This window comes from Tachypleus tridentatus, chromosome 9 (genome assembly GCF_004210375.1).
Source record: "Tachypleus tridentatus isolate NWPU-2018 chromosome 9, ASM421037v1, whole genome shotgun sequence".
In the NCBI taxonomy this organism is placed as follows: domain Eukaryota; kingdom Metazoa; phylum Arthropoda; class Merostomata; order Xiphosura; family Limulidae; genus Tachypleus; species Tachypleus tridentatus.
The window spans coordinates 26,837,973-26,850,258 of NC_134833.1; the positions used below are offsets into that span (position 1 = coordinate 26,837,973).

General features: G+C 35.7%; 1 protein-coding gene across 2 annotated transcripts in view; it reads left to right on the forward strand.

The window, feature by feature from the left end:
• Positions 1 to 12,067, forward strand: part of LOC143224910 (uncharacterized) — a 55,048-nt gene extending 42,981 nt beyond the window's left edge. Inside the window, exons 3-4 of one of the 2 annotated variants that reach the window (XM_076453375.1) lie at positions 1,681 to 1,864; positions 9,191 to 12,067. In XM_076453375.1, coding sequence (XP_076309490.1) covers positions 1,681 to 1,864; positions 9,191 to 10,727 — 1,721 coding nt within the window. In that variant the 3' untranslated portion in view covers positions 10,728 to 12,067. The remainder of the gene's footprint in view (positions 1 to 1,680; positions 1,865 to 9,190) is intronic. The other variant, XM_076453376.1, reaches the window with a different exon arrangement.
• The last annotated feature ends 219 nt before the right edge of the window (positions 12,068 to 12,286 follow it).

A 12,286-nucleotide genomic window follows, 5' to 3' on the forward strand; every position in this document is an offset into this window, starting at 1 on the left:
TAATTCATTAAATTAATTATGTATGCTTGGAAAGTATGGGATTTATTGATCAGCTTGGCACAAAATGTTATTAAAGAAAGAGAAAAACCTCAAACGAAGTTCCCGTTCATAGGATAAATGTATAAACACGAATGCCACATTGATCGGGTACTATAAAATTCATGAGTTGCAAGATACATTTTCAAACTAGAAACGACTACAGTAATTTAGTTAGGTATCTAGTATTTTCATTCTATGTGACAGTTGAGCTAAACTGTTGCGTTAGAGGTCCCTGGAGGTCAAGTATAGAAGTGCCTAATGCAATATCGAGAACAACTAGTCAACAGAACTCTCCGCTTACACGGTTCGTCTTTACAAAACAGCGTGCATGAGGGTAAATTTTGAAAGTCGCCCACAGATGAAAGCGCGAAGCGTGTTGAGTGACATATCTCGGGCTCGAACCTTGGATGTTGCGACCTGTTGCCTGACACGCTAACCAGTAGGTAGACCACTCTCGGTACGCTTAGATTAGGATATGATAGTATTTAGTGTCAACAGTTTATATAATATTAAGTCTATAGCGTCTTCCAGTAAAGTATTACCAATTTATAGAAAAACGACTTTGCAATTTTCTACTTTAATTCACGAGCTGGAATGCAAACAAACTTACTAACGAAATCTACACAACTAATAACATATGGCCAGATGGGTTAAGGCATTCGACTCATAATCTGAGGGTCGCGGGTTCGAATCCCCGTCGCACCAAACATGCTCGCCCTTTCAGCCGTAGGGGCGTTATGATGTGACGGTCAATCCTACTATTCGTTGGTAAAAGAGTAGCCCAAGAGTTGGCGGTGGGTGGTGATGACTAGCTGTCTTTCTCTAGTCTTTCACTGCTACACCAGGGACCACTAACTCGGATAATTCTCGTGTAGCTTTGCGCAAAATTCAAAAACAGGCAAACAAACCTATTGCGTTGCTTTGTGCTTAGCATTAAACAAGATTCTGTAATCAAATAATTTCAACAAATATTTTCAGTACTATTTTATTTTTGACGTCTTTTTAAAATTTTACGTTAGTGTTTAAACCGTACTATGAAATAAGTCAACTTATTAGTTTAATTTGTCAGATCATAGTTATATATATATATATAAAATGTTTGTTTGTTTGAAATTAAGTACAAAGACGGTGGATGGTGATGACTAGCTCTAGTCTTACTCTGCTAAATTAGGGAGGGCTAGTGCAGATAGCCTTTGAGTTGCTTTGCGCGAAATTTAAAACAAACAAACAAACTAATAACATTTTGATGGACTGCCTTATATTATATCAGATGAACAAAAAATATGTTAATTATTGTACAATTTAAACAACTTGTTAAATTGTAACCTTCACGTACTGTAAAACCGTAAATCTCTATTTCAATCTTAGGTTTAAGAGTGGTAGGATGATTAAACGCTGTGTGTTATTCTACGGTAGTTTGGTTGTAGTTGTTTTAAGTGCACTCTCTAACCAGAATATTCTTTCTGTTTTCCTTGAGATCATGTACATGCTATTTTAAGTAGTGCACTTAGATATGATGATGCACTTAGATGTGATGACGTTTATTCCAAGAGATGAATAACATTTAGAAAGGTATTCAGAGAGTGACTGTGTGACTTGTTTTGTATGAGAGATGTTCTTAACACTGAATTTATTTGTCAGTAGCATGCAACAGAACCTTCAATGGGGAAGCTAACGTGAAGTACAAGCTCCACATCACTGGGCCTTTCCATCGTCAGATTCCCTTCCTCTGTATCGTCAGCTTTGTCGCTGATGGTTCTCAATATGGCGACCACGTGGAACTCCAGGTTCTTTCCTTCAACGTCGGATCGCTTGAAAAAGGAAGGTAATCCTTCTATATAAGTCTAACCATTTCTCACCAAAGAAACATATCAGCTAGTAGGCTTAAGCTTCGAGGTTTGATTTGTAATTTTTTTTTTATGGAGGAGACCAAGTTTATTGAAATGTTTTAAAAGATTTTGACTTCTGCGTTCATGGTACTAATACAAGGAAAAACGCCAACATATAAGAATTAACGTGTTTTGCTTTATAAATGTTATTTTAACTTACAAACCTACCTACTTTGGAAGAAAAAAACATGCAGACACGAGAACACTTAAAAATATTACAGATTGTGTATTTTTAATTCGTTCTGTTGTACTAGATACTCTCGTAAGCATTACTTGGACATGTAAAAAATGATGAATTTAAGTAGACACGAGTCTACCCAGGTGAAACAACCTTAAAAGCAGTATTTCTGTCCTTTTCTGTTTCGTTCCAACTGTATCAGACTTTTGTCTACTTCACAAAACGTTTCAGTTGCCAATAACAATTTTATAAAGGAAACGCGATGTTTATTCTGTTTCGTTTTTCATTTGTGGATATTCTTTATCTGAAGACTGGTTAACAAGCAGTGCTTCATTGTGTTATATGATTTATATTGTGTCTTTTCAACATGATTTTAAGATGGGTTTTCAAATACTGTCACGAAGGATTAATGACATTGATTAAAATAGAGACATAATTTTTCGTTTTGTATCTGGATATTAAGCAATCATTATGCTTTTATGTGTACCTAGTTCTTATCTATTGTGTTTTCGTGATTAATGTTAAATTATTCAAAGACGTAACGGTTTTCGTTCAGTATAGTAACGTATGTATATTTTGCTTGTTTTTTATAAATAAAACACGAGTTTAAAATATTATTATTAGAAACTGATAATAAATGATGAATTATGATTAATTTCATTATAAATTTAAAACATAACGACAAAAACAGCAACCGAAATTTGTATTTTTTGTTAGAAGTTTTGTAAATAAAATATTGTATTTAGTGTATTTCGTGATTATTGAAAATGTGTGATATTTTGAAAACACTAAAAAATGGAAGAAGCACTGAAGACATTTTGTAACTTCTCACAAGCTCAATGATATAGAGAAAGCTCAATAATCAACATCTTAATTTTCATTAGCGGTAGAAAATGCTCAATAATCAATATTTTAGCAATTTTTAATAGTGGTGAGAAATCCTCAGTATTAAACGTGTTAGTATTTTTCATTAGCGGTAGATAATGCTCAATAATCAATATTTTAGCAATTTTTAATAGTGGTGAGAAATCCTCAGTATTAAATGTGTTAGTATTTTTTATTAGCGGTAGAAAATGCTCAATAATCAATATTTTAGCAATTTTTAAAAGTGGTGAGAAATACTCAATATTAAACGTGTTAGTATTTTTCATTAGCGGTATAAAATGCTCAATAATCAATATTTTAGCAATTTTTAATAGTGGTAAGAAATCCTCAGTGTTAAACGTGTTAGTATTTTTTATTAGCGGTAGAAAATGCTCAATAATCAATATTTTAACAATTTTTAATAGTGGTTAGAAATCCTCAGTATTAAACGTGTTAGTATTTTTTATTAGCGGTAGAAAATGCTCAATAATCAATATTTTAGCAATTTTTAATAGTGGTGAGAAATGATCAATATTAAACGTGTTAGTATTTTTTATTAGCGGTAGAAAATGCTCAATAATCAATATTTTAGCAATTTTTAATAGTGGTGAGAAATTCTCAGTATTAAACGTGTTAGTATTTTTTATTAGCGGTAGAAAATGCTCAATAATCAATATTTTAACAATTTTTAATAGTGGTGAGAAATCCTCAGTATTAAACGTGTTAGTATTTTTTATTAGCGGTAGAAAATGCTCAATAATCAATATTTTAGCAATTTTTAATAGTGGTGAGAAATCCTCAGTATTAAACGTGTTAGTATTTTTCATTAGCGGTAGAAAATGCTCAATAATTTATATGTTAGAACCTTTTATTAGTATATTACAAAATGCTCTAATGTTAACACTTTTTATTAGCGGTAGAAAATGCTCCATAATCAACATGTTAGTAACTTTAATTAATACTAGAAAATATCAACAGTTCTTTAATTTATACACTATTTTATGAGTTTTTCGAGAAGATGTGTTAATAAAAATGCTCCACACTTACAATAGTGGGGACCCGGCATGGTCAGGTGGTTTAGACACTCGACTTATAATCCGAGGCTCGTGGGTTCGAATCCCCCCTCAAACCAAACATGCTCGCTCTTTCCGCTGTGAGGGCGTTATAATGTGACGGTCAACGCCACTATTCATTGGCGTCGGGTGGTAATGACTAGCTGCCTTCCCTCTAATTTTACACTGTTAAATGAGGAACGGCTAGTGCAGATAGTCCTCGTGTAACTTTGCGCGAAATTCAAAACAAACCAATACAACAGTGGGCGTGTTATAAAAGTGGCAATTGGTTTAGAGTAGCTGCTTCATGAAGCACGTGTAGCCTTGGTAAGCAAATCTGAATCAGAGACTGTTTAATTCGTTGTGTATTTAAGTTGCTGTTCCGGTAAGAAGACAAAGGATTCTGTATGTCAGTTTTGTTACCAAAATTAGAGATTGTTTTAATATTGAGGAAATCTTGCAGTTAATTCACTAACAATACGACATTTGTTATTAAATGAAGTTTGACGATAAATTTAATTATTAGAATATTTTAAACTCTACTGGTGGCGCTACAGGGAAGACAGGGTAGTTGGGCCCACCTGAAATGCTGTTGGATCCATCAAGCTAATGTAGTCCATTGATCTAATTTCAAAGTTATTCCACATTTCGATCTATTATGTGTCTCATTCCCCATTCTACAATTAAGAAAAAAAAATAGCGCTGGGAACCTCAATTAATTATAACTAAGCCTTATATATTTTTTATCATTAGAACAACGCTTGAAATATTGGATTGGCTTGTTTTGAATTTCGCTAGAAGCTACATGAGGGCTATCTGCGCTAGCCGTCCCTAGTTTAGCAGTGTGAGACTAGAGGAAAGGCAGCTAGTCATCACCACTCACCGCCAACTCTTGGGCTACTCTTTTACCAACGAATAGTGGGATTGACCGTCACATTATACGCCCCCACGGCTGGAAGGGCGAGCATGTTTGGCGTAATGAGGATTCGAACCCGCGACCCTCATATTAGAAGTCAAGCGCCTTAATCACCTGGTCATAGCGGGCCATTGAAGATAACTCAAACTACTTGTTTCAGTAAGGTAATTTTTAGGTAGACAGCATCCTGTATTTTGAATGAATATGTTAACACGATGATGTTTAATATCTTAATGAAACTTTGCAGCAGACTTACCGATAAAAAATCGAATACACGTTTTAAAGGAGTTTTTTTATACTTTAATCTCATGATGTCAGATTAAAGAAATCTTAATACAAAGTGATAAAACCCTATAACCCGAGAACTTTCGAAAAATTGGTAGAGAGAGAGATCCACCTTTCGAGGCACTTGGGTTATGGTTTTTTTTTTATCGTTTTACATTAAAAGTTCTTGAACCTTCGGGTATTTGTCTCGTCATATCTCACTATTCATTTATTCTAGTTTTATACTGTGTTTGTGTTTTCCTTATAGGAAAGCCACAGTGGGCTATCTGCAACCGAACGGATGGTTAGTCTTGTAAATCCGAAAATTATCGCTGTCACAGCGGGGGACTCTAGTTTTATAATGACAATAAAAATGTTTGCGTCCTTTACTTTGTTCGATTGCTTTTAAACGCAATGCGTACTACAAAAGGGGTATCTGTACTGTGCTCATCACGGGTATCGAAACTCAGTTGTTAGTGTAATAAGCCTTCAGACTTACCACTTGTTCACTGGGTGGTCCTTTGCTTGTCGGAGTCTAATTATTAATGATGTTTTAAACAAGATGACATAAAACTGGATCTGAAAACACGAACAACTGGACTTTTGTTTCTTGAATTTCAACAAGCGACGTGTTTGTATCCAAATCGTTCTATAGACACCATATTTCATCACAGGTGTAAGTATCCAAATCGTTCTATAGACACCATATTTCATCACAGGTGTAAGTATCCAAATCGTTCTATGGACACCATATTTCGTCACAGGTGTAAGTATCCAAATCGTTCTTTTGACACCATATTTCATCACAGGTGTAAGTATCCAAATCGTTCTTTTGACACCATATTTCATCACAGGTGTAAGTATCCAAATCGTTCTTTTGACACCATATTTCATCACAGGTGTAAGTATCCAAATCGTTCTATGGACACCATATTTCGTCACAGGTGTAAGTATCCAAATCGTTCTTTTGACACCATATTTCATCACAGGTGTAAGTATCCAAATCGTTCTTTTGACACCATATTTCATCACAGGTGTAAGTATCCAAATCGTTCTATGGACACCATATTTCATCACAGGTGTAAGTATCCAAATCGTTCTATGGACACCATATTTCATCACAGGTGTAAGTATCCAAATCGTTCTATGGACACCATATTTCGTCACAGGTGTAAGTATCCAAATCGTTCTATGGACACCATATTTCGTCACAGGTGTAAGTATCCAAATCGTTCTTTTGACACCATATTTCATCACAGGTGTAAGTATCCAAATCGTTCTATTGACACCATATTTCATCACAGGTGTAAGTATCCAAATCGTTCTATGGACACCATATTTCATCACAGGTGTAAGTATCCAAATCGTTCTATGGACACCATATTTCATCACAGGTGTAAGTATCCAAATCGTTCTATGGACACCATATTTCATCACAGGTGTAAGTATCCAAATCGTTCTATGGACACCATATTTCATCACAGGTGTAAGTATCCAAATCGTTCTATGGACACCATATTTCATCACAGGTGTAAGTATCCAAATCGTTCTATGGACACCATATTTCGTCACAGGTGTAAGTATCCAAATCGTTCTATGGACACCATATTTCGTCACAGGTGTAAGTATCCAAATCGTTCTATAGACACCATATTTCATCACAGGTGTAAGTCTTTATTCACACTCTAAAAGCACTTGTGGTGTATAATGAGTTATCTTATTAAAGAAAACCAAAACTCATTTTAGTATTTAGATCGTATAAAAAATTAGTGTTTATGATTTACAAGTTCGTAATTTCCGTCGTCTAATTATGAACAATTTTCAAACATATTGAAGTACTATCATCATTTGTTAGAGCATCGACCAATAAAATAAAAATAAAGTGGCAGCGTATAGTACATCTTGTTACGAAGAAAAAATAATGTCTATTTTTAATGTCGTAAAACCCTAATACCTACAAACATGCAACTTTACGTGATGCTCCTACATACATGTATCGTCGTATCTAAGAAAATATCTGTGGTAGAGAATAAATCTCGTTCGAATGACAATATTAAAACCATTACAAATTTTCGTCTCCCGCTGGTACAGCGGTAAGTCTTCGGATTTACAACGTTAAAATCAGGGGTCTGAGTCGGTGGACTCAGCAGATAGTTTAATGTGGCTTTGCTATAAGAAAAACACACACACGTTACAAATCTACCGACTTTTGAAAACGCAGCGTAAGGCTTTTCTGTTAAAAATTTTCATTCGTTATTATAAAAAAAATAACAAAGTACAATAGTATAGATATCTGATCTTTTCAGAATACTATTCAAAAACGAGAAAGAACCTTCAGTAGCCGCGGCACTTCATTCTTCAAGGCAAGATTAGTTAAATTAATCTACATTTAAATACATCAATTAATATGAGTACAAAACTGTAATTAGATCTCAGATCGGTCAAGAGATGACGAAGCTATAAGCTAAAAGTTTGTACTTAAAAAATAAAACAAAACCAAATTTAGAGCCGTTGTGCCGCGGCTGAAAATATTTTTATAACCACTATTTGCTTACCGTGTTGACCATTCTAAAGGACAGTTAAAGCTGAGGAACATTAATTTTTCTGCTTGAAGAAGTTAAGAACAACCACGTTACGTTACTCTTTTAGTTTGGTTCTGGTTTGCTTTTAAACTTCGCGCAAAGCTACACGAGGGCTATGTGCGTTAGCTGTCCCTAATTTAGCAGTTTAAGACTAGAGGGAAAGCAGCTAGTCATCATCACCCACTGTCAATTCTTGGTCTACTCTTTTTCCAACGAATAATGGGACTGACCGTTACATGCTTGTCCTTTCAGTCGTGAGGGCATTATAATGTAATGGTCAATCAGACTATTCGGTGGTAAAAGAGTAACCCAAGAAATGGCGGTGGGTGGTGATAACTAGCTGTCTTTTCTCTAGTCTTGTACTGCTAAATTAGGAACGGCTAGTGCAGATAGTCCTCGTGTAGCTTTGCGCAAAGTTAAAAAACAAACCAGAACCAAATTTTAAACTTTCATCTTCAATAATGGGTAAAAGTTGATTAATTATGATTAGGCTTGATAGCGAGGGTTAGAGTAGGAGCTTTTTTGTGTAGGATCGACTAGTTTTGAAGTCTGTTTAAAGGAAACTTGATGCGATGTTGGCTTCCATGGTTAATCCACTATTAACGTTTATGTATTCCAGTTATACTTTATTATTTATTTAGTAATACGTTCAGAGAACGTAGTAGTTAAAATGTGTAATATGTATACTTTCGTTATTTAACCTTTTTTTATTGTTACGTATTTTATGTTAAAGATTATTTTGGACTTAGGGCTAACTTACATCATCTAAGCCTGATAAATCTTAGGATTAAGTTACATTGTCTAAGCCTGATAAATCTTAGGACTAACTTAAATCTTCTAAGCCTGATAAATCTTAGAACTAAATTAAATCTTCTAAATCTGCTAAATCTCATTAGATACTGTTGGGATTAAGATCGAAGAATATCGCTGACAACGAGAGTATCCAGCTGATAAAACAAATTAATCGATGTAAAGCGGTGAAAATACTTTGTGACAGGTTGCGCCCTCTGAATAAGTAATCCCACTCTTAAATGTATTTCATGAATTGTTTTCTTAGCGTCTATTACGTGACTTGCATATTAAAAGGCAGTTTGATTACGTTGTTTGAAGAAAGTTTCAACAAGTGTAAAGTGTTGCAAAGATTTCAAATCAAGCATGAAATGTTTGGAAAATCAATTATAGTGAATCCTTTTCAAATCTGTGTTTGTGACTCTGGACTTAAGATGTACGTTGTTGCATTCCGACATCCAGTTGACTCAGAACGCGACCGTTACAGAAAATTCATGCCAATCAATTTAGTGTTCTATTTTTATGAAATACTGATGTTTTTATTTTATGTTATAATGAAATAATGATTAATAAGCACTTGGCTGTATTGTTAATTATTTTATTTTATTTTCTTCCAGTAGTTCCAGTCACACATGTTACGGAGGTCATCTTCAAGTTCTGGATTATAAGAGTCCAGAAAGAGACATTAACCACCAGCAAACACGTGGGCTCAATCAGCTTGTCTCAGCATTGAAACAGACTAACGGAATGTTGCCAAAGTTGTTTAACCTCACTGCAAGAAGTGTACCTCAGTTTGGATATTTCTGTGGCCAAATGGTAGGAAAAAGCGTCAACTACTTTTCCAGTGGAAATAATGTTACGGTGGTTATATTTATGCCACGACGGGTATCGTGGCGGTTTCAGTCTTTTAACGTCTTTCTTACGTATCGATTTATCACACGGAGAACAAATTTTGGTGTTAAAAACGATGATATCAAGGTTGACTTTGGAAGATTAATACCAAACTCTTTCTGTAATCTAGAATATCAGGACTGTATAAACCGAGTCTGCATTATAAGATCTCCTAATTATCCTGGTATATTTTTACCAAACTTCACTTGTCACTATCTGATTAAACAGGAATATATTCCAAAAGGTTTTCACGCACAGATAGTGTTAAAACAGGACAATGAATACAAAATTTCGATTGATAATGGTCACTCAGGTCTCGGTGCAGTCTCCAGTAGCTCACTGACCACCGATTGCTCTCAAGACAAAGTACGCATATTTGACGGCCCGACACAGGATGCGACTTTGCTGACAGAGTTTTGTGGTTCGGGACCACTTCCCCTAGTTATTTCTAGTCAATCCAACGTTTTGATACAATTGATAAGCGCCCCCTATCAACGTCTGCACGATTCTAGGTTAGAAATTGAAGCTCGAGTACAATTTGTTAAGAAGCCCTTTTGGCGGGTCTCGGGTAATAACTGTAAATTTCTCATTGACGGGACCAAGAACGCTGAAGGTATTATAAAAAATCCCCAACATACTTTACCATCACCAACTACGTGCACTTACACCCTGAGGGGGAGAATCCCAACTGATCGTGTGTGGGTGTATTTTATGTCATATATGGTAGAGGACAAGCATCCCTGGTCACGTACAGAGCATTGCGATACTGGACGTATGGAGATTTTAGGCTCATATTATCTTGGAGCCACTGATAACATCTCCATTGAGAATAATCACACTTACTGCGAGAAAAGCTCCCCACGACTGTGCTCTCGTGCAGCAGATAGCCCTAATTTTACCCCTCATCGTCCATGCCGTCTACCAGAAGAAAGCTACTTTTCCAAGGGTCCGGAGTTAGTGCTGAAAATATATTATCCAAAGACAACCGTAATTCCAAGTGTCCAACCTCTCTTTCTGGCCAGGTTTGAATTCATAGACACACGTCAGCCCGGTACAGCTGTTACGCCCTCGCTTTGCGATCGGATTCTAACTAGTCAAAGCTCGGGCCACGGCACGATATTTTCTCCGCGAAATGTGTTGTATTTTGGAAGGGGTGGTCGGAGCGAAGTCTCTTGTCGGTACAACCTTCAAGGAACGGACTCAGACAGAGTTAAACTTGCCTTTCGAACCCTACAGCTTTATCACCATCGTGTAGAAACCTAATAGATAGGTATTCCCATAAAAGAACTTGTGAATTCTCCCAGACACATAATGGACTAATGTCCTTCGTACGAGTTGTTGAAAACTGGCAGGGAACAGAGCTACCGATAGGCTGTTTTTGTAATATAAGTTTGCTATCATTAGTTCATCAGCCACTTGAACTGGTGTCTCTCAGTGATAACGTGACAGTGATTTTTGCTGTCAGGGGCATGTATTCCCACCAAGATTATCACCATTTTAATTTTGAAGCGAACTACGAATTTTATCGTTTCCCATATGTGATCAAGTTTTAAAGGAGAAACAAGGTTCTAAAGGAAAGTTAACGTTTATTGTGTATAAATGGATGTTGGAAAACACGGCCATTTTCGGTGTAGATGGACCTTAACGACACCCGTGGGTAAACATTTTTATCTAACTTTTCGGGGAACCAATGGATCAGAGAAATGTTCTTTTAGTAATGTCCTGAAGGCTTACTCAGAGGACAGTATCTCGGCAGATCTTACCATCTGTGTTAACGACAGTGCTCCTAGATTTAAAGTGTTCTCAGCATCTTGGTATAACGCAGACCTTGTCAGGTCTCATTTATCACATCAAGAAGACAACAGACCATCAAATCATATCATCATTGAGGCTCTGATTAAGACACCCCAAACAGTGAGGATGGAATGGGACGAGGTGACCAAACCCTTACTGAAAAGAAACACTGGACAGTCTTTAAAAAAAATAAACTGCTTGTTCAGGTGCCCAAAGATAAATGCCTGTATCAGTCCTGACCTATGGTGTGACGGGACGAAACATTGTCCGTCAGGATATGATGAGGCAGCTGAGCATTGCCAACGGTTTCCTTTATTGTATGTCGCTGCCGGGGGCGGAGTTACACTTTTTCTTTTCGTGCTGGTTCTTTTGGCTGTAATTTTCAGGTGCAGGGTACGTGGACACAATGATAAGCGACCAATAAGGATACCAGTTGTTGATCAATTCGAAATGGATCGCAGCAGCAGTGTTCCAGAAGATCACTTTGTGAAGTATTAATATCTTCTTCCCAGTTCTTGGATTTCACTAACTGTGATATAAGTCCTACTACGTTCGATTTTCGATAGTCACAAAGGATAATATTTAAAATAAAATATTATTGAACTGTCGAGAGCCTAATTCTTGATAGTTCTGTGATTCCATGTTCTACCACCAAAGCTCAAATTATATTAATACTATATCTTAATTTGTTGCACGAAAAATACAAAATAATAAAAGGAATTAATTTAAAACAAACAAACAAACAATATTTCATCAAGTATGTGATGTACGTTCTTGCTGATTGATAAAAACGATTGCTTTACGTCACAGTTGAAAATGTGTACCATCACTTTACTTTATTATAGATATGAAACATAGTTTCTATTTTAATTCTTTAGTACATCAATAAAGTTCATACAAATTGTGCTCTCTCAATTAGTGTTAAAAAAGGTATTTTACTAGTTTTATTATTATTATTATTTTTATAAAATTTGATCACATTTGTGGATAGTAAATATCATTAAACAGCAAAAATTTCAAAACTTCAA